The 21,942-nt window shown below is 43.5% G+C and overlaps 1 protein-coding gene across 1 annotated transcript in view; it reads right to left on the bottom strand.

Moving 5' to 3' along the window:
• The window catches only part of LOC119389854 (uncharacterized), a 126,232-nt gene that overhangs the window by 6,270 nt on the left and 98,020 nt on the right, over nucleotides 1-21,942 (bottom strand). Inside the window, exon 3 of the mRNA XM_037657259.2 lies at nucleotides 16,483-16,586. Coding sequence (XP_037513187.2) covers nucleotides 16,483-16,586 — 104 coding nt within the window. The remainder of the gene's footprint in view (nucleotides 1-16,482; nucleotides 16,587-21,942) is intronic.

Genomic DNA, 21,942 nt, shown 5'->3' with positions numbered 1-21,942 from the left:
GTGTTAGAAGTATAGGTGTAACGACGCTGCGCCGCCGCCATGCACTCGCTGCGTTGAACTTCGGTACCTACCGCGAGGTGGCAGGAGCGGCCACGATTACGTAAAGTCACTAGAACGGGAAAAGTACCACATTCCTTTTCTCTTCGCCGCCGCGCGCTTCGGCGGCTTCGCCACATAAATAGTCCAGTTCGCACGCCTCGCTAGTGTCTCCGCTGCCGCACGGCGCTTTGGAGGGCGATTGTTTTTATAGCCTGAGAAAAGCGTGCAGGAACATCATGACATTCGGCATCGTTTTGACTTACATCACAAGTCTATCAAGGCATCGAAGAATGCCGGGGTGCTGCGCTTTTGGATGCAGGAATCGGCGGGACTCGGGTGAAGCTCTCATTGGTATTCCTAGTGGCAATTAAATGTTCTTACGTAGCGAAGTTCTGCGACTTTAAAAGTATCTATCTATCTATCTATCTATCTATCTATCTATCTATCTATCTATCTATCTATCTATCTATCTATCTATCTATCTATCTATCTATCTATCTATCTATCTATCTATCTATCTATCTATAGTCGGATACAACTTTAGAAGGCAGCGGCATTTCCGTCTCAAAGGCGGATGAACACAAGCCTGCACCAATGGGCGCGCACTCGCGACCTGGCGTCATGAGCGGTACGGCCGGTGGCTCCGCCTTCGGAGAAGATCGGCGCGTGCATGAGCGCGACTATTCCTTTAGTCGCGTAGGCGATCGGCAGCCGCGCTTCGGTCGTCTGGGCGGGGCCTCTCCTGCCTTCTTAAAGGGGTCATGAAGCACCCCTTGGGCTTGTTGAAAAAACACATCCTGCGGAAAGCTGACACGACTGTCAACTGCTCTGCGAAATATTACAGTCGTGCGCGCCGCGTAAAGGCCACAAGCGGAGCGCGAAGTTGCCGTTTCCTCAGGCGCCCTCTTTCAAACAGAGGCCGGTTCTCACTCTCGTCGGTGATCTGCCAGTTTACGTCGCAAGAGACATAGCATGCTTATTGGCCAATAGCCGACATAAATAAAGAGTGGTGTTTGGATCAGATGCGCTTGTTCCCGTTGACACTGTGTATAATAGTTCTTAATAAACAGGCTGAAATAAACAGTTAATAAACAGGCTGAAATATGGAAAAACTTCGTTGCCAGTTTTCTAAAAGATGACTCACTTCCGGTAGAAGCCAACTGTCGTCTGCTGAACTCGGTGCGCCCGCGCACGTTCGATTGTAACTTAAATTTGGCCACACGACCTTTTCGGTATCGCAGTTTCTTGTGCCTCGTTTGTTTTGAGTAGTCTCGTACGTCATAACTCGCCTCAAACCTTACAAACTTGTGTGTGGCGTTGAGGTCTAACGACACGGATCTCGTGCTGACTTGATCAGTGCGTGCACAGATCGAGTTGCAAGCAAGTTCTTAAGTTACAGAGCGGAGAGCGGCCTCTCGTGAACCATGAGGGTTGAATTATAGGTGAGGGTTTTCACACTATTATTTTGTTGACAGAGAATGCACACGATCCTTTGACCTTTGGATAATACACTTCACGTCGAAGATATCCCGAAGATGGATTCAGCGGTAAGGTTGAAATAATACAACCTGAATTCTACTGCCAACTCACTGAGAGTACTTTTGCTTCCAGTCGTCTTCAAAGAACAACCATCGGCCTGTGTTTAAGCTACATAAGTTGTGGGGTGTCATGCAGGCCGAAGTGAACACCTTCGGCTCCGAATTCTTCGGTTCGTCGTGTCGTGCCGTTATAAAAATGATAAACGTGTGCCCTCTTGAGTGCTTCTCCATTTATCGATAATGCTTCGCTCGCCCGAAATTCGTGGATGCCAGCGTGACAAAGGTAACTTCAGTTGGCCGAACGTATCTGCATTTCATGGGCGTATGCTGTGGGGCAATTTTAGTAATTTCTGCCGCGAGCTGCACGCGTCCAGTGGCAGCAGCGTGTTCTGAGCTGTTCTAAGACCGCCTGTGTTTGCATTGTAGGGGTCTGGGCCAGCCGCCGCACAGAACCCCTCAGAGACGAGGACGAGACGCTGAGCACGGCCGCTCGATCTCCCCGTGCACTGAGCAACACGTCTTTATCACTTCAAGACTCGGCCGCGACTCTCTGTCTATGGCCACTGAGCGCGAGCCGCGAGCGAGTCCGTGTCCATCGTTTTCTTCTACCTTCGGTGCGCTCGCGGCTGCCGCTCCCATAGCATATAAAAGTTACACACGCAGACGCCACAGTTACAAGGATATTGTAACGCGTCTATATCAGGTGCTTTTAAAGCGCGCCTACTGTCGCGAGCTGCACGCAGGGGCAACAGCGCCTTCTGAGCAGCTGAACGATAATCTATCCGCAATGAGCACTTATTTGCAATTCGCGCTTTAGCGTGGCATAGAGCGGTTCTCTATAACTGATATTTTGTATTTACTGGCTTTCATACTCGTAGACTACCTACTATCTTACTAATTAACCGTTATTGTTAAGAATCACACCACCGCGTTAAAGCGAATGCCAAAAGCGTGCCCCGATGTGAAGCTAATCTTGTAACGTTGGTCAAGCACAACATCCACAAATTTACCAGTGACATGTCTCCCGCCAAATAAAAAAGTTAATGCACTTGCACTTCACCCTTGCGAACGTCCATGTGTACTTGGCATTCCCCGTGCACTGATGACGCAGAACCAATTAAAAAAAATATGTATTACAGTCCTCCTCAATGAAACAGCTGTTCTCCAGAAAATAATGGTTCGCTTGAATTGCTATAGTATGCTATATTCACAGCAGTAGACAGGTTTTCAGAATGTTACATACATAAAAAAGAAACACGAGGACTATACCAAATAGGTACAAAACTGGAAAAACTCGGTCATATGTGCACTTCCTCGTCCACCTGCACATTATGTTGAAGTTTACTTATACAACAGGCACCTTCAATTATGTTACGATTAATGAAATACCACCCAACCTACGTTAGAACACAGTGATGACTTGTTGCCTAACTGCCTGTCACCTATTTCTCGTCCACAATGTGTTCTAACGTGGAAATCATCTGTTTTACTTGTTTCGTAATAAAACACAGGCCGTTACATTGAGCGAGCAGTGTTTCACCAATTTGTATTGCATGCAGAAGTTACTTTCTTCCATTTGCATGCACGACAGGTAGTCATACCTCAACTGATACAAGAAACAGTGTTTACACTATATTATTGGAATCAAAACAGAAGCAGTCCTCATGTCAGTGTAAGCATATGTATATTTCCATTTTTGTGCACAGAACCTCCACCCAATACTGAAGACATGGAACAACATATAGAGTATAGCCCAAGCACTATATATAATTCACAGCAGTAAAGCAACATGAATGTAGTGTGTAAAACCTCGTCATAATGCATGTTGATATGCGCACTTCACAGTGCCAGTATCTAAGCACAATTCAAAGAAATGGGATGCACAAAGAACTTGGTGTCAACCTACGCATGAAGTCAATTAAATTATTACAATAGGGCTAGCTTTACTTTTGAGAAATGTGCAACCATGCAGATAGGCATGTTCTAGTATTTTTACTGCATTAGATTGCACTATAGCATCAAAACATGTCGCACATTATCATACAGTTGAGTTTCCTGCAGAAAAGTCTAAAATTGATTGTAGATCCAGTTACCACAATTTATAAATGCATTCAGCAATGCCCGCAAAATGACAACGCGACCTTCATATATTGATGCACATATTTGCTCACAGATATCTGAAAACTAACGTAAATTTCTGGAATTATGTTTACTTGTCGGCGTTATCACATGACTACAATGTACCAATACTTCTATTATGAATAATTAGAACATCTATGTTAGCCATGCCAGCTAGTGCCATCTGCAACTTAAAGTTCTTCATATTTAATTCCTCACATCATGGCTTATGCATAATTACCACATTGAAAATTAAGCCCAGCATTATGGCTTCAAGATGAGCTTGCAATTAGGCAATAATGTGCCCAAAATTAAAAAATTCCTATAGGGTGATTCCACGTAAGATCGAACAAACGATGGCTGGTCGACCTCTCAAATTTATTTCAAAATTTTATATATTATTGCCTGATGAGTGGAAAGAAGAGATCCGCAATTTGTTTTGCCGCCAAAAATTTTTTCGAACCACAGGAAATCAATAATGACGAAGAGGTGGAGTGGAGCGCTCATCCGCTCTGCTGTTTTGGCCAACTTCCGTTATGAATTGCACAAAATATATTAAAGTTAGGTAGCTGAAATTTATTTACCTAAATATATGCATGTGTTTGCTTCTGCTCAGGTATTTTCAGTTTTTATGTGTAGTGTAGATGTTTTTATAAAAAACCTCAAAAATGGCCCAATCGGCAAAACTTTCTTTACTTTGAAGGTCTTTATCTCAAAAATGCCTTGTAGCAGAGCGACAAAAATTCTGCATTACGTTCTTCGCATGCTTATCTACCAAACTGCCAAATCTTGTATTTATATAACTTTTCAGTAAAGAGATATGATCGGGCTAACTTCAAGAAAACACCGAACAATGAAAACTTCTGACGACAATTAAAAAAAAAAAACCCATTTTTTAAATTTCTTAAACTTTGTCCACTTATTCTCCTCCACATCAGCTTTCACAATCATTAAAAACATGTTGCATAATGTCGTTGCACTAATAGTTACGGCCCCTCCAATGAGACCCTTTGGCAAGGATTGGCAATTCCGACTTCTTGCCCAGCAAGTGTATAAAATGCAGGCAGGATTGAATTTCTTTTTATTAAAAGGTCAGCAGGTACCTAAAAAGGTTTGCATTAAACTTCAGTTGCTAGTAGCGCATCATCCTGTGCCTTTCATTCTCATTTCTCTGTGCTGTGGGGGTTTTTTCTGCACATTCTTTAACTATGAATACACATCAACTCGCCCAACGGTCCATTTTAGGATAAAGTTTCTGAATAAAGCCGGTTCCACGAAGTGTCATTTTGAACAATGCAAAATTTTCAAATGCACATGCTACTGGAAAGGTTGCATGCAGTATCATGCATAACACTCTGCATCAATCCCAGTATTTACCCAAATGCTGTAAGATGTAAGAGATGTTCGAGATAGTGTACAGTGAGGCACAGTGGAGTGTTCCCACAATAGTTCAACATAGCTTTTTTCCTGCAACTATAGAAGCCTGGAATTTGTTGCCCGGAAGTGTGCGTTGCTTACCAATCAAAGAATTTCTGGAAGCATGTTCATGAATGTTGATTTGCTGTTATTGTTTTGTTTTCTTTTCCCACTCCTGCAATAGCCTCATTGAGGCTGCAGTATGTAAAAATAAATAAAAAAAAATAAATAAAAATACACTGTCTCGTACATAAGCAGTGGGCGAGCAACTCTTGCTGCTTTGCCAGAAATGTCTTCCTGAAAATGATACAAGAAAGAAGTTCATTAATCTTTCTGTGTCCATAAAAATGAATTTCTCGCCAAGGACTCACACTTCACTATACTTTCAGCCGACCTTTTAACAAAACATGAAACAAATGCAAAATTGTGAGGCTGCTAAGTAGTTCCTTGTCAACTTTTCAAGTACACAGGGCGAAAAATACACGAAGGTAAAGAAATGCAAAAGAACACCAGAAGTGTTACTCTTGTCCTTTTCGTCCTGTGTACCACCATTTGGGTAGATTTCGATGTCAGTCAAGTTATCATTATAGTGTAAAGGGGTGTTAATGTCAGTGAGGTTAACTTCGTATTTAAACAATTGGACACTAGATTCTTGATCAACCCGAGCTGCTCTGTTTAGGACTGAATATTGGGCAACTTGGTAAAGAAGACCTGGACACAATGCCAGCGTTTTAACCTTGTCAGAAATTGTGTCAACAGTGAGAATACTGTGTACAGATAATAAACACTATGGCAACATAATTCAAAACAAAATAACCAGAGGGAAGAAACAAGGTGATTCAACGAGGTGGTTCAACAGGTTCAACTGGCTTATATCAATGTGAATAAAATAGCCTTGCATAACTAATACATCTCCTAAAGGCCATAAATATGCATATGTAATCCTGGAAAGGTCGAGTGCTGATATGTGACTAATGAAGTGACACTACCAGAAAATGCACGTTCTTCACAACACATACTGTCACTTAGCGGACGTATGTCACATCATATGGCCATAATTATGTTTCATCATATGGTCATAATTATGTGACGATTATGCCACATGTCAACGCGCACAAATTGACATCGAGACGGAGGACCAAGACAAGCAAATCAAGCATGAAAACAGCAAAAACAGAAACGAAATTTGGCCTCAATGCACATTTCTTTGCATAACAGCGTGATAATAGAGGCTTTTTATTTTTGCTTTCGTGTAAACTCCTTGAAAGCACTCTGCTTCATTTATGCTTTATCGTAAGGAAGGAAATTATGCTGTACAAACATCTTTTTTCAAGGCGCACTCGCGAATCGATTGATTAGCTGGCCGTGCGAAGCATGTGCTATATTCTCAGGAGTTTCTGAACACGCATTACACATCGTCGCTATGTGAGCTTAATGTCTGTTCTTTCTTTCTTTTTCGATTTTTCATTGCACTTTTCACTCGACGCAATGTACAGGCGGATACCTTCAGCTGCCCGAGCGACGATAAGGACGCGCGAACAGAGGAAACATTAGTATTACTTACCATTGTGCTCCCGATGGTACCGCGAACGCAGCGTGCCCATCATCTGCTTGGTAATATACACAGCGGCAGGCTCGCTTCAGTCGCTGGGACAGTGTCACACCATATCCCACCCGCAGTAAGACCCGCAGTAAGGCATATTGCACTGTCGTCAAACCACGCATTTCACGTCCAGCGGCAAGGAGCAGGCACAATACGCGCACACACGACCGACACAGCTGGGCAGTTCAGAAGCAGAGTTCACAAGGCCAAGGTAATCCCATGACGGCTTTTTTCTTTTGGTGGTTCAGGAGGAAAAGGAAAAAGGCACCTAATTTCTGTCTGCCTTTAGGCGACACGGCGCAGTGCCTTATTAGCCCCGAGAACGAACACTAGCGGCGCGGCAGTCGCGGCGATGTGACGTCACGGCAAGGACTCGCTTGCTCCGCTGCCGAGGCTCGCCTTTTTCTGCGCCCGCCGCGTACCCGCTCTTTCGCGATACGATGGTGATTACTGCTCATTCTTGCAATGCAAATCTCCCAAGGTAGAAGGTGGAAGTTCACACTATTAGCGAAAGTTCAGTAAGCTGTAGAAAGTTTGGATAATATAGCTTATAATGGGCGAATTCCCGTCCGAACGGAAGATTTACCGTGAAAAAGGTGATGCACGAGAGCAAGACGTTCGTTGTTTTCACCGCGTGCTCCAAGACATCGGTGCTAAATAATTTACGCTAATGGTTCTAGCTTCATTACAACTTGGCGTAGACTCCACGATTAAAACACGCGTCCCGAAGATTACAAGTTAAATTAGGACGTTTTCAATTAACTAACTACATTGTCGTTTATCGTACAAGTTATGTCTGCCTTTGCAGATTATTTAGGTGATTTGACAGAATTGCGCTTTCTGCTACAGGAGACTTTAGATAAATCTGTCTATCTAAAGAAACACTTAATACATCCGGAAAATTAAACAAAATAATACTGCCACGCACACAATAGTTTCGGAAATTCTGAGGTGTTAGTATGCTTGGATTATGCAAACAATTCTTCTCAACACTCGTCTGGGATTATGTGACCGTATACAGTGATTTGCTGAACTGCTGGTCCGATCAACCGCCGGATCAAAAGCGGTAATGTTAAATTCACGTGGGAGCACTGTTGATCCGAGTTCTCCGGCTCTGGTTCACTATCCTGTTCTTTCTCGGAGCTTGTCATGACTAATGATCTCAGCCAATTTGTTTCTGAGGGCACGAGGTGCCCTCAGAAACATGTGACGCGTTTTTATGTGACGTTTTATGTGACGCGTTTTTGCTAACTCTGAGTCGTTGCTCCGTGATGTAGTTGTAATCCCAGGTATTAGTGATCATGACTGCGTCGTTGGTACTTGCAATATTACGTCACTAAGAGCAGCTCACAAACAACCCCGAAAAGTATACTATTATGACCGAGGTGACTATGCCTCGTTATCTCAAGAACTTTGTCTTTTTTATCCAGATTTCTGTAATCTCTCCGAGTCGCTAAACATTGATGAATTGTGGTCCGCCTTTGGAGGTAAACTGATGACCTTAGTTGAAGAATACATTCCTTCCAAACTCCTGACCAGTCGTCGCCGTAATGACAAAGCATGGATAAACAAGGAAATTCGAACTTTGATTAGCAGAAAACGCCGCCTATATGCCGCGTATTTAAAACATCGCAGTCAGACTGTTTATGAAGAAATGCGTAACTTAGGCTACACAATAAAGCATGCGATTAAAGTGAAAAAACAGATATATATTTCTTCGCTCGATGTAAGGCTCAAAGAAAATCCCAAAGACTTCTGGAAATTTATTAAAGTTAACAGCAAGGAGGTCAGCGCGATACCCAATCTATTAGTCGACGGTCAAGCAGTATTTGATGATCACGAGAAGGCTTGCGCTTTTAATTCCTACTTAAAATCGAGATTTTCTAGCATGTCCACTAATCTACCTCCTGCAACGCCAGATTTACACAATGAGAATATGCCCATAGTTACTGCAAGGTATAATGGTATTCTTAAACTGCTTAATAACCTAAAAAACAATTCATCTGGAGGCCCAGATGGCATACCAACCAAGGTAATTAAGGCATGCACTGAGGAAATTGCCAATTTCTTAGTCATCTTGTGTAACAAATCTCTACACAGCAGTTCAGTCCCAACCCAATGGAAATCGGCAGCTGTTGTTCCCATTCATAAAAGTGGTCCGAAACATTCTATACAGAACTACAGGCCAATCTCACTTCTGGTTGCTGCAAAACATTAGAACACATAATTTACAGTGCTGTGATGAAACACCTCCAAAACAATAGTTTCTTTTCATACGCTCAACGTGGTTTTAGGGCTGGCTTGTCCTTTACAAAGCAATTGGTTGAATTCTGCCATGATCTGTTTTACTCCTACAACTCTGGTTTTCAAGTAGACTGCATTTTTCTAGATTTCAAAAAGGCTTTCGATACTGTTCCCCATGATTTGTTATTGTATAAATTATCATCTCTTTGTATTCATCCTACTATAGCAGCTTGGATTAGAAATTACCTTTCCGGAAGGACACAGCATGTGTTGATTAATGGTGTTAAATCAACTGAAACAACCGTTACCTCTGGCGTGCCACAGGGATCCGTTTTAGGACCTCTGTTATTTCTAGTTTACATTAATGATATCGTACAGGGTCTACAAAGCAGTGTCAGATTATATGCAGATGACTGCGTCATTTACAGGAATATAACAAACGAACATGATGTTAATAGTCTACAAATCGATTTAAACACAATTCAAAATTGGTGCGGCAAATGGTGTATGTCTTTGAACAGTGCTAAATGTCAATTTATATCTTTCACCCGCAAACGTTCCCCTGTGAGATCTGACTATTATTTGGATCATATATCACTTGAACGGGTGCAACACTATAAATATCTTGGGAATTATTTTTCAGAAAATCTGACCTGGACTAGACACATTGAACATGTCGCTTTAAAATCTTCTAGGATGCTTAACCTCATTAGACGCAATTTTTACAATGCCCCTAACAGTGTTAAAGAACAACTATATAATATGTATGTTCGTCCAATTCTTGAGTATGCTTGCGCAGCATGGGACCCCGACACCTCATGTCTTATTGATAAACTTGAGCGTATCCAGAATCGCACAGCCAGGTTTGTCACTGGTAATTTCACCTATAAAAGCAGCATTTCATTAATTAAAGACAACCTTGGTTGGAAAACCCTATCTCAACGCCGCCTAACCATTAAATTGGAACTTTTTTTCCAAATTTACTTTGATCTCACAGGAGTGAATAAAAACTTGTACATTTCCCCCCTCACTTCATCTCTACACGTAGTAATCATGAATGTAAGGTTTTGGAAATGCGCTGCCGCACGAATGTGTTTCAATGTTCTTTTTTTCCTCACACCTCCATGTACTGGAACAGACTTCCAAAGGGGATATCTCATTGTGAAACATTATCCGAATTCCAATCGTTTTTACATTCTGATCTCCCGTGAGATATTATTTACCTGTCTGCCTGCTTTTGCTGATACTTTTTTTTGACGAAATCGCGTCTGCACTCAAAATGATTTCTTCGTTCGCATGTGTTGCCAATTTTCCACGCAGAGTCCATCGCTTGCTCACAATTTCATGTCTGTATGTGAATTTACATACATTTTGCTATTGTATCTATTTTTTCCTGAATTGCCCCCCTGTAATAATGCCCTCGTGGCGCTGCAGGTACTTGTATAAATAAAAAAAATATAAATAAATAACATTTTTCCCTAGGATAATTACCAAATGGAATAATCTTAGTAACGAAGTTTCCCAGTCATCCGTAAACCTTTTTTGCTGCGCAGCTCCAGCAGTGAATGTCGGAATTCTATTACATGTGCTACTGTTATTTATTTTAATCACTGTAGCGATTCTCCACTTGTGATCATCTTAAATGTAGCGCTGTTTTTTTTTTTGCTCTTATGCCTGTTTATTACAAACCATTGTCTTTTTCATTGCTTTTTTTCTTCCGAAAGCGTATAAATACCTTAGCTGTTTTATATTTATTTGTTTGCCGATTTGTAAATGTAGCAAATGTATATCCACCCTGCCAAAAACCCGTACTAGGGTTGCAGTATTCATAAATAAATAAATAAAAAATAAATCATCTCCCTGATCTGTGAGGACCAGCAGCTGGTCATGACTTTTTATAGGATCCGGTCGTGATCGCGGTGACGAGGGGTCCATGTGTAGTGAAGTATGAGGTATAATACAGCTGTTGGAATTCGTGGATGCCTCTGTCATTTTGTCGACAAATTGTCTGTCGATAGAGCCGGCGACATCTCTGAACCCGAAGTCACCCTTCGCGTAGGTGAGGTATAGGCCGTCGAGACTGGTAGGTCTGGATAGTGCTACGTAGACCAACGTCAGTGGATGGCGCTTGTCGTATTCGTAGACTACCTGGGCGTATGTGGCCTACGTAGTCTTGTCTAAAAATCGGCTGTCAATCAATATGGTATCATCCTCGGTTAGCATGAGGCCATCGCCCAGCCTCGTAAGAAATGAAGAGGACACTGCGTCGTTCTGGCGGACTAAGTGCACTTTACGGTGCGGTGATGTGAATATCATACGTAACTTTCGTTCATGTATTCCTCCGGGGTCGAGCAATGCTTCAATATAGCTTGCTGAATCATAGGAATACAAATGTAATGTTTATTAGACTGCTACAAAAGCGGAGCCAACACTGGAATTACAGACGTTAATCTGATGTGATGCCTGCATCGTAGGAGTACACATCGTAGGAGTATCACGTATTGTTTATTGGTGTTATGTAAAATTAGATAGCAAGCACCACAACCACAATTGACGTTGCATCGATATTACGCCTGCGTAGACTGTTTTTCCAAACCAGTTTATAGACCTGGCGTGGCTCTGTGGTAGAATACCTGATTGCCACGCAGAATGCTTGGGTTCGATTCCTGCTGGGATCCTAATTTTCATTTTTTCCATTCGTCCGGTCAACGCTGCCGATGTTGGTTTTTCTTAACGCTCTCGCATTTAAGCTACCAATGTCTGTTCTCGCCGTTCCTGGGTAGATATAAACTGTCAGTCACCTGTGGCGCATACCCGTACACCGTGGCCCATGGTAAACGGGTATGTGCCACACGTGTCCAGTGGAAAGGGTTTGAAGAAGTACGCGACAGGATTTTCACGTTTTCAATGTAATGACCCGACAGTCATATTCGTCAAATCCTCTTACCCTCCCATGCAAATTTTGGTCTACACCAAGTTAAGGAGGCGATCATGAGAGCACCCAGACGTATGCGTCTAGATAGATAGATGTGTAGATAGAAACGCTGAAGGTGCCAAAGGTTCACTAAGAAATGTTTCGCATTTAAAATGCCATTTATTCTGAGCTTGTAATGGGTATTTACCCAGAACTGTCTTCACAGAAATGAAATATCTAGACATGAGCTCTGTTGAATCCAGGTTACGTTGCACATACCTCACATGACCTTGGTAACTGTATTTTGTTGAGTATACTACTAACAATAAACTATTCATTGCTATATAATGCTGTTACTTCATTTTCTACAAAACGTTGCTTCGTCATGCGTGCTTCCACTATAAGCTATCCAGTTTTTTTTTTGCTCTTGACCATTGAATTACTACTGCATTGTCTTACAGGTACAGTGTGATTCTGCTCGCACTGGTGGACCACAACTACATGTTCCGGTTCATCAACTTTGGGTCATCAGGAAGATGCCATGATGCACATGTGTATTATCAGTCAACACTGTCGCGCCTGATTGAAGGACCCATCTTCAGGAAGTGAAAAACCACATTAAGCAACGTTGCTGTGCCGCCACTGATACTTTGCGATCAGGCGTTTCCCCTCACACCGAATGTAATGAAGTCATTTGTCAGCACAAGCTCTTCTGGTGAGCAGACACACTTCAACTACCAATTATCAAAAACCAGAATAGTGGAAAATGACTTTGGACGGCTGAAAGTCTATTTCAGGTTCATAATGAAGCAGATGGAGTGCGACATCAGCCATGTGCGGATTATTGTAAGGGCATGCCGTGTGCTCAATAATATTTGAGAGCACTACAATGACACTATGCCGCAGCAATGTATCAATGAATCACAGCTGCATGACGAAGTATTTCAGCAACCAGCGCACACCACATATGCACACTTTGCTACTGGCAAGAACATTCGAGCTGCACTTGCCATGCACATCAGTCAACAAATAAACCAATAGCCAAGAGATGGTGTGAAAAAGTTCCATTGGTTGGTCTTTATTGAAAAATTGAGACATCATGTCCGCCAACTTCTCCTGTGCATTCACTTGACGAAAGCCGGCAAAAGAACGGGACACGAGAAAGAGGCAGACACACACACCGCTGGAACTAACAACTGTGACTTTATTGAAGAAAAACATTCCACCGAGCAACCTCACAACGCATGTTCAGCACGTCTGTATCACCTACAATGTCACCCGGTGAAAGAGATTACACAATCATCTTTCTTGCCATCGTTGCAACACACTAAATTCCTTGTCAATTAGGCAAATTGATGGTGTGCTTATACATCTATCTCCGCTTTTCCTAATGTAGTATGCCTCCACAATTTCCCGTTCTTCTTTGCCCTTTCCTCTTCCCAGATAAGTTACATTACTGAAAAGCGGGTAGCAACCGCATTCCCGACAGTGACGTGCAAGATTCGCCCCATCATTCGAACTCAAAGAAGCATGATGCTCACTCAACCTAGTATTAATACATCGGCTGGTTTGGCCGATGTATACCTTATCACAGGTCAACGGGATGTTATACACAACACGTGTGGCACATTTCGCGAAAAAACGCTCGTGCTTCGTAGTGCACACCGGATTGCTAGTCTTTCCACGAGCCACACGTGAGCATAGGCTAGCAAGTTTGCAGGGAGCTGAAAGAACAATATTTACGCCCTGCACCACGGCAACCTTTTTGATATTATGTGAAACCTTATGTATGTAAGGTAGAATTTCAAACGGTTTCTCTTGAATGCGTTGTGCTGGCAGACCAGTGCTATCTTGCGGCCTCTTAATCTTTTGTAGCACAGATTCTGCCACCGCGTACAGCAGATCCCTAGGGTAACCAGCAGCTTCCATCCTCTCGAACTGGTTGTCTAGGCTGGTCTTCATAGCGTGAGCGCAATTTTTTTTCAGCGCATTTAAAAAACAGTTTGAAATAATGCCTTTTTTAACGATCTTTGAATGTGCTGACCCAAACGGCAAAAGAGCTTTCTTACTCCTAGGCATAAAACACCAACAAAGATGGTCATCACCATGAAAGATTAATTGAAGCTCAAAAAATCTGATGGACCGGTTGCATGGAAGTTCATGGGTGAAGCTAAGAGCGTCAGAGGAAGCCTCAAAAGCTTCCACGACCTGGTGTACAACCCCAGGTAAGGAGTCAGGTGAAGACACTTTTAAAACAATGAGAAAATCATCGACGTATCTAAAGATACGGCAGACACGTTCATGATCTGTCAAGCCCCGAAGCGAGTTGTCAAAACGAGCTAAAAATATATTGCACAACACAGGAGCAACGCTTGACCCTATGCAAATACCCCTTCTTTGCAAGAACATCGACCCCTTAAACTCTACAACCGTGGATGACAGATACATCGTCAACAATTCTAAAAAGGCATCAACAGACACACCACAGTCATTCTGGAAGGCGATCGGCCCGAGAGTTCTATTACATCGCGTACCGCCAAAAGCAGTTCGTCATGTGGAATGCTGTAGAATAAATCTTCAACGTCGATTGAAAAGGCGAAATTAGCTCCTGGAATTCCTTCGTCGAGCACCTGCGCGACGTCATACGCGCAGTGAACACCGTAAGGGTCTTGGACTGGGAGGCTTTTCAGGTGTTTCTGCAAGAATTGACCCACCAGCTCCAGGACGCTTAGCACTCATCGACATTAGAAACCGAATGTCTGACGCACTATCCGTACGTGTTATTTCTTAGAAGTAAGTACTGACTCCGACTCGGGAATGTGAACTGCTCGTGATTCGTCATACGCAAGATGAGATTGGGTATCTTGCGTAATTATTACAATTTACGCTTCAATGTCGGCAGCTCCAATTTTGAGCGCTCTCATGCATTACTCAATTTTATTGTCACCACAAGGCTGTTACTTCTAGTTCTTTTAGGAAAAATCATGCAAGACGCGTAAAGAAAGTGTCATTTTGCAACAGCGCAAGAAACTTAGTCATCCTGTACGAAACGATTGCTAAAGTCAACACTTTGTGCTTGAATCAAAGCAATTCTGATTTTGAAGTGTTCATGCTGTACTTGCTTACATTTTCGAGAAAGGGCTCTTGCATTGAGTCGTTTAAATAAAAACGTCGCAGTTGTTTTGACGCAGGTGTGGCTCCTTCTGGTTACATTACTGCCCGCGGCTGAAGTTGGCTATTGTTTTGTCTTTTCGACCTGCCAACCCTCCACTCTAATCACGCTAACGTTTACGACAGCATTAAACGGCAGGTAACTTATAATTTATAAGTTACGTGGCTGTTACAACAATTTTATCTTTGTGTTTCCTTCATTTCCGTTTAACATAGAGGTTACATTGAGAGTAGCGTGCCATTTTAGAGGCGACAGCACAGCGATATGCACTGTAACCTTTATATTCTAACTTATAAAAAGCGCAGTGATTCATCTGTCAGCGGACCTACACTATGGAGTGGAAGTTTATTGATCATTGTGTCACATCGCGGTCTGCCTTTTCAAAGGCTGGCTTTAGCAAGTGAACAGCGGATAATGCATACACAGAACGGGTCTTGACAGCACAAAAGCAAATCATAGAAGCAGCCATTTTACATTGCGGGATACTGTGTCAAGCGATGGTAGGGCATGAATTAAAACTTGGAGTTCAATAAAGTGAGCCCGCTTCCACAACACGTAATTTAAGAAGTGGCATAAAATCCGCACAGACATGGGCAGAAGCACATGAACAAAGACCTTCTTATGTTGGTTAAATGTATGTGCTAAATAACTTCTTCAGTTGCTCTTACATCTCTTTTGCATTTAAAATTGATTTGCCCCAGTGAAGCTTGGCTAATAGCGGAGAAGAGCCATCATGGTAAATGGCGACACGATAAAGTAGAGTGAGCACGCGACAACCGACAAAATTAATCTAACGATGCAATCGACGAACCATTTCCAGAAGTGTTTGCCGTCTTTGCCTTGCCAATAGTGAACATAAATAGCAAAAGCAAGTCTCGTCTACAAATGATGATGCTCTGTCCCAAAGGCGTATATTATTCCCCCCGTTAGCAAAGACTAATGTAATTTCCAGCAAAACTAAATAAGTTACCGAGAGAATAGTTTATGAAGAAGTCTGCACAAAGTAGTAATTGTGTCGTGGCACTGTCACTTTCATGCTAGTCTCCGTTTCATTGTGACGTGGTAACCGGAGTCATAAATGCGCTAAGATCTTGGGCCAGTTAATTTTCAGATATTTTATGAGGGGAGCAGAAGCGGATTGCAGTGACAAGTGCAATGCCTGTCCCCTCGTAGGCGATGTCACTGTCGACCGATTTCGTGCTGTTGTGAAAACATCCTCTTACGTCGTCCTGTGAAGCAACGGCCGGGGGCACTGTTTACCATAAACTTTGAAATAGAAAATACCAACTTATATAGCAAAATGACGCATAAAATCATCGACAGAACTGCGCTATATGTAAAGTACGGAAAAACAAAACAGAAAGTTGCTCTAGCGTCAAAATAAGAACACTTCCATTGTGGTTTAAAACAGAAATGAACGAGCACTTGGTATACGTACCACGAAAATTGCGCGTGGTTGAGGGCCAAGCTTTCCAGCTTTATGGAGAAGCCAACGTCGCAGCTGGCTACGATGTTCTGGACCTTGAAATCATGGAACTTCGCCTGTAAGGACGGGAAAAAAGGAAGCGGGGCTAAAAGTATGATTCATGTTGAAAAGAAGTTTTACTACCAATGACCACCGAAGGATGAACTAGAACCTGCTGCCGGCAGGGTAATAAAAAATTTTGCGTCGTATTGGCTTCAGTCGAGGACATTGTAAGAGGAAGGGGATCGCCACCGGACAAAAGGTGTGCATGTGTGTTCTGTGTGTCCCATAACTGCTGCTTCTTGATTCCATAAGCGCTGCGAGTAACCACCTAATTCTTTTATCAGGAAAAGCTTTAAGTCCATTACAGGGACAGCTACAGATGATTTCGGAGCGTTGGCATGGACTGACGTGGGAAGCACGTTAGCCATTACGTTGCCTGGGCACCCAGCGTACTACTACATGCTGTTTGTTTGTGTAAATAGTGCACATGAGTGAGTAGAGCGAGACAAACACATTAGTTTTGTACCTTCTGAGAGTATTTAAAGTTTTTACGACGCTTAAGAAAACGGTAAATATGAGTGCATTCTTATTCCTACTATGGTATTTAATGTAGGTATAGTGGTTATGCAGCTTGACTGCTGACCCGAAGATCACGGGATCGAATACCGGTCACGAAGGCTGCATTTTCTATGGAGGCAAAAATGTTTGAGGCCCGTGTGCTTGGATTTAGGTGCACGTTAAAGAACTCCAGGTGGTCGAAATTTGCAGAGCCCTCCACTACGGCGTCTCTCATAATCATATCTTGGTTTTGGGACGCCAGCTAATATTATTATTAGTATTTAATGTGTGTAGCTGCCGCCAGTATCACGTAAACCTTTGCTGTGAAAATGCTTGCTTGGGCGCAGAACACCGACATACTAAAAAACTAGGCCAACCGCTGCATAATACACGCCAGCATGAGACTGCGATGCGCCTGTGAAAAATCCCGAGTAAGTGTATTTGTGTTGCCGTTCGAGAAAATATATCTTGATATGTGTCATGAGCGCGTGTTTTGTAACCTCCATAAAACAGACTCCACACACTATAAACCGCCACTGCCATAGTGGGAGCTGCTTTGCGGGAGCCATCAATTGATGTTGATGGAATGGGACGCGCATATCCTCTGCCAGATCGCTCACACGCAGAGGGTAGGGCTCTCTCACTCGAGGACAAATATGAAACTGGGTTGAGCTGGACAAGTCATTCTAGATATGGTATGTGACGCGTTCATCGTTTGCACTCACTTTCATAAAGTACACAAAGAATAAGTATGATCTCTGCATAAGAAGCGACTGCTTGTCTCGTTCTATGTAAAGATTTTCTGGTGGGCTGCTCCTGAAGTCACCTATAGAAACACGAATACCAAGTGATGGACAAGGTCCAGCATCTTCGAGATGCTTGGTGAGGCAGGCTAATAAATTGTGGCTCCTTAGTCTCGACGCGTGTGTATAAGGCTCTTGTACAAATTCAGCAGTCACTTTTTGTCACTGCCCAATGTAGTTCGTGACAACACTTAGAATGTTCATTGTTTTCAAGCACTTTTTTTTAGATATCTTAAATGTGGCACAAAGGTTAGCCTTGTGTCCAGAATGAAGCCGATGAGCTTACGTTGTGTTTGTACAGGCAAATGCTTACCCTGTGGGTGAATATAGTGCCACGTGCGTTTCTTATCACTTTTGCTGTATTCGGTTTGCGCCCACAAAGAATGTCAGCAACGCTCAGCGCAAACCGCGCCTCATTGTTCGAGAAGCTTCCCGATTATTGTAGATCGTTTTGTTATGATTGCGCGCAAGACGCGAACACTCGAACTTATTTTAGAGTTTGCGCGGCAACCAGCGATAACGCTGGAATATTCGAAGGCACATGTATAAATGCCGACGCGCTTCACCGCTTGTCAGTTGATGGACGGTCGACGCTCTGTTCGCCGCTATCAGTGTATTGCTGTAGTTTGACTTTCTGTTTCCCGGCCACAAGTTCGGCCAAATAAACAGTTTCATGACGTGCTGACGTGCTGACTGCTGCCTTCGTCGACGTCACGACCACGTGACCATAGGGATCGAGGTGTAGGCCTCTCTTTGTAAATAATAGGACGCAGGTGCTTTTTTGTGCAATGGCGTTGAACCCCTTCTCGTCTGCCCATTTGGCCACCTTCCTCAAACCACCCTATTGGAAAAACCAGTGGCGCTGTCCCAGTGCCATACATGATTATAGGACCAGTGTGGTGCTGGGCACTGGGACGCTGGCACACTGCACGAGGCACACTGGACGCTGGTGCGCGGTACACTGGGACACCGGTTCCGGGCCGAAATCGGGCTTTTAAATTTGTTGTGGGAATTTTGGTCATGCTCAGATCGTAGTTATGGCTAAAACACGAGCACTGCGACAAAAAAAGAAAAAAAAAACCGCGAAAAGAAAAATCGAGCGGCATTCGAGCCCACCACCTCGTGGCAGCTTAGATCGGGAGCCTGACACGTAAGCGCTACACCACGCATCAATGACCACATTTTCTTCGTGTTATAACTCATTCCTATGGCCGGTATTTTCATTTTCTCGTTTAGTTAAGCGGCTTTGTCTCTCCGTGCGCGCGACAACCTAGCAGAAGGTAGTTAATATCGTACATTTTAACTGCGCATTGAACACCAGTTTTCGCCACCCGTTTGGGTGTATTTTCTGTCAATCTTGTATATGTTCCGCGTACTACATCCGCAGTACTTCCGAACCGAATATGTATCCGAACTGACCGTTAGCCTTTGAGCTGTACTCCGCGTGCCACGATCGCTGTGAAGAACGTGGATATTCAATTACGAAGAATTTCTTAGCCGTTCCAATGTAGTTTCAATCATAACGTTCCAATCATAACTGACTCAAGCGAGGTCATATGTGCTTCTTCGAATACACAAATCACAAGCTAAAAAAAAACGTATGGCAGCTTCACTACGGCGAAACCTCAGGAAGTGTGTAACACGGGCACCCATCGATTGCCGTTGGTGGACTTCCCATTGCTCCGTTTGCCAAAGCGTAGATGACGCCAATGTTTCAGGTAGGCATGCAGGGTTTCCCCGGCGCGAGTAGAGTATTGTTAGGGAGATTGCCAAACTCGGCGTGGGACATGTGTGCTACTTTCTGCTATCGATGTCCTGCTTGGTGCGGCAGTTGAGATACGCGTCGTCTGCAGCAAGTTCCGTCAGGGTATTTCCCCCATCAGATATAGCGACGCAGCGCCGGCGAAGAGCAACGGGAGGAGCATTCGCTCGCTCGGCGAGGTGGTCGCGCCCTCTCTTGCGCGGCACAGGAGCCAGCCTCAAGTTTATAAAATATTTATAGCAATTTCAAGTTAATTATTGCCATTAATTTTTTGTTATTCTGTTACTCTATTATTTTAAATCTTGTTCGTTCATTTTAACCTGGTTTTGAGCATTGTTAGCCTTCTTATGGCCTGTATTGAGCCCCTTACTGTGAGCGTGATCACGCCACATGAGATGCATGGATGGACGACAAGCCGGGTCCCTAAAATGCTCCGCACTTAAAACGCCGAGATTGAGCGTTGTTAGCGCCGCTTGTGACGGATTTCAGCGGAGCGGTACGAGCCCATATAGAAGAACTGACTGCTCGAGTAGGTTGATGCTGATTATCAGACTAATACTAACGTCATAGTGTGTTGCGAATGATAAGTTCTTTGGATACAGTTATATGAACTAAATTCACGACACTCGATCGCACACTCCAGAGAGAGCACGCGCGCGCGCTCTAAACATTATTGTTTTAGCGTGTACGCATGTCCGTCGATTAACTAAAGCTAGACAAATGTTGGACATAGAGTGAGACAATTAATATTTTGAAAATAAAGTAAAAGCTCGTTAATTAGACACTCGTTAATTTGGAAAATCAGATAATTCGGACGTGTTCACTTGTCGCGGCCAGTATATGCATTGTTTAATGGCATCAAACACTCGTTAATTCCGTCATATTTGGCCGCAACCCAGTTAATTCGGACGATACTCGGAGCGCCACAAGCGCGAAGTGCCGCAAATGCGTGGCCGAAATGAACGAAAACGGCGTACGCGGACAGCTTCAGAAAGGCGCGGTCGCCATCCACAATCACGTTGTTGGTACATAATAGGATATGGATTCAGAGCACGTTTCGGATTAAGACACGTGGTCTTGAACCCGCGTTGACATTGTGAGCGAATTCGCAAATGACGAAAATTGCGGCTTTTGCACTGCTTTACGCAATAAACTACTCAATTTGCATATTCCTCAAGAAAATAAAAGTGCATTGATGTGACAGACATTCATTTATTGTTTTCTTCATAGTTTAGATAGTTCGGCATTCGGTTAATTCGCACAGTTCTTGCGGTCCCTTGAAATTCCCTTCCAATGATGCGTGATATGATTCCATTTCATCCATACAAACTTCTTGATTTCGTCGGTTTATCTGATTCGCTGCCGCCCTCTGTTCCCTTTGCCTTAAAGAAATCATGACACACCTTTTCCAGGTATTCTTCGAATGATCTCGGTATCGAAATATAGCCTTTAGAATTGATTGGCGCAAAAATTTCTGGAATCCATCATGAACGGGCGCAATTACAACGGTTTGCCGCGCGATTTGAGCGCTTTCTCTCTTCCCGACGAGAGCGCTAGAAGCTAAGCAGAGAGGGAGAGCATGGGGGAAGAGAAGTTACTTCAGCGCGCGTGATGAAACACGATCGCTGTCTCCCCTTGTGAATTCTATGCTCGCTAGTGTGGCTACTGTGTAATGTTAGACAATGGAGGGCAGCTTTGCACGTAACGGCAGCCCGTGGCAAGAAGTGCATCAGATCCTATCCGCGATCTTCATTTATATCGGCTATTGGCCAATAGCATGCAGTCTGTTGTTCGACGTCATACAGCAGGCGCCGGTAGCACCGAAAAGGGTGGTCACAGGTCCGTGTATGAATAGAGGACGCCTGAGACAATGGCAAATTCGCGCTCGGCTTGCAAACTCTCCTTGCCACTCACGACTGCAAGATTTGGCTCAGTAGTTCATAGCAGTGTCTGCTTTTCACAAGATGCGTTTTCTCAGCAAGCCCGAGGGGTGGTTCATAAACATTCCGTTGCTCTGATGCCAGTTGTCTGTACTATGCATTATGCGGCCTGCCAAGTTACGTTCGTTTCGCTTGGCATTATCTAGAATATTGGCACGCGCGCTTTTTTTTTTTTGATGTTATCAGGTTTAAGCCACAAAAACTTTTAGCACCGCTCGTCGCAGGACGCGCCACAATATTTAGACACTTCGCAATTTTCACAGACTGTTCTGCTAAGAATACACGCACAGACCACGAGTTTTTTAAAGCTTTATTCCGGTGTACAGCGAAAACTGCATACCGAGGAAATTGGGCTAAGAGTGTTACG

This window comes from Rhipicephalus sanguineus, chromosome 1 (assembly GCF_013339695.2).
Source record: "Rhipicephalus sanguineus isolate Rsan-2018 chromosome 1, BIME_Rsan_1.4, whole genome shotgun sequence".
Lineage (NCBI taxonomy): Eukaryota > Metazoa > Arthropoda > Arachnida > Ixodida > Ixodidae > Rhipicephalus > Rhipicephalus sanguineus.
This window is presented reverse-complemented; position numbering and strand designations above follow the sequence as displayed.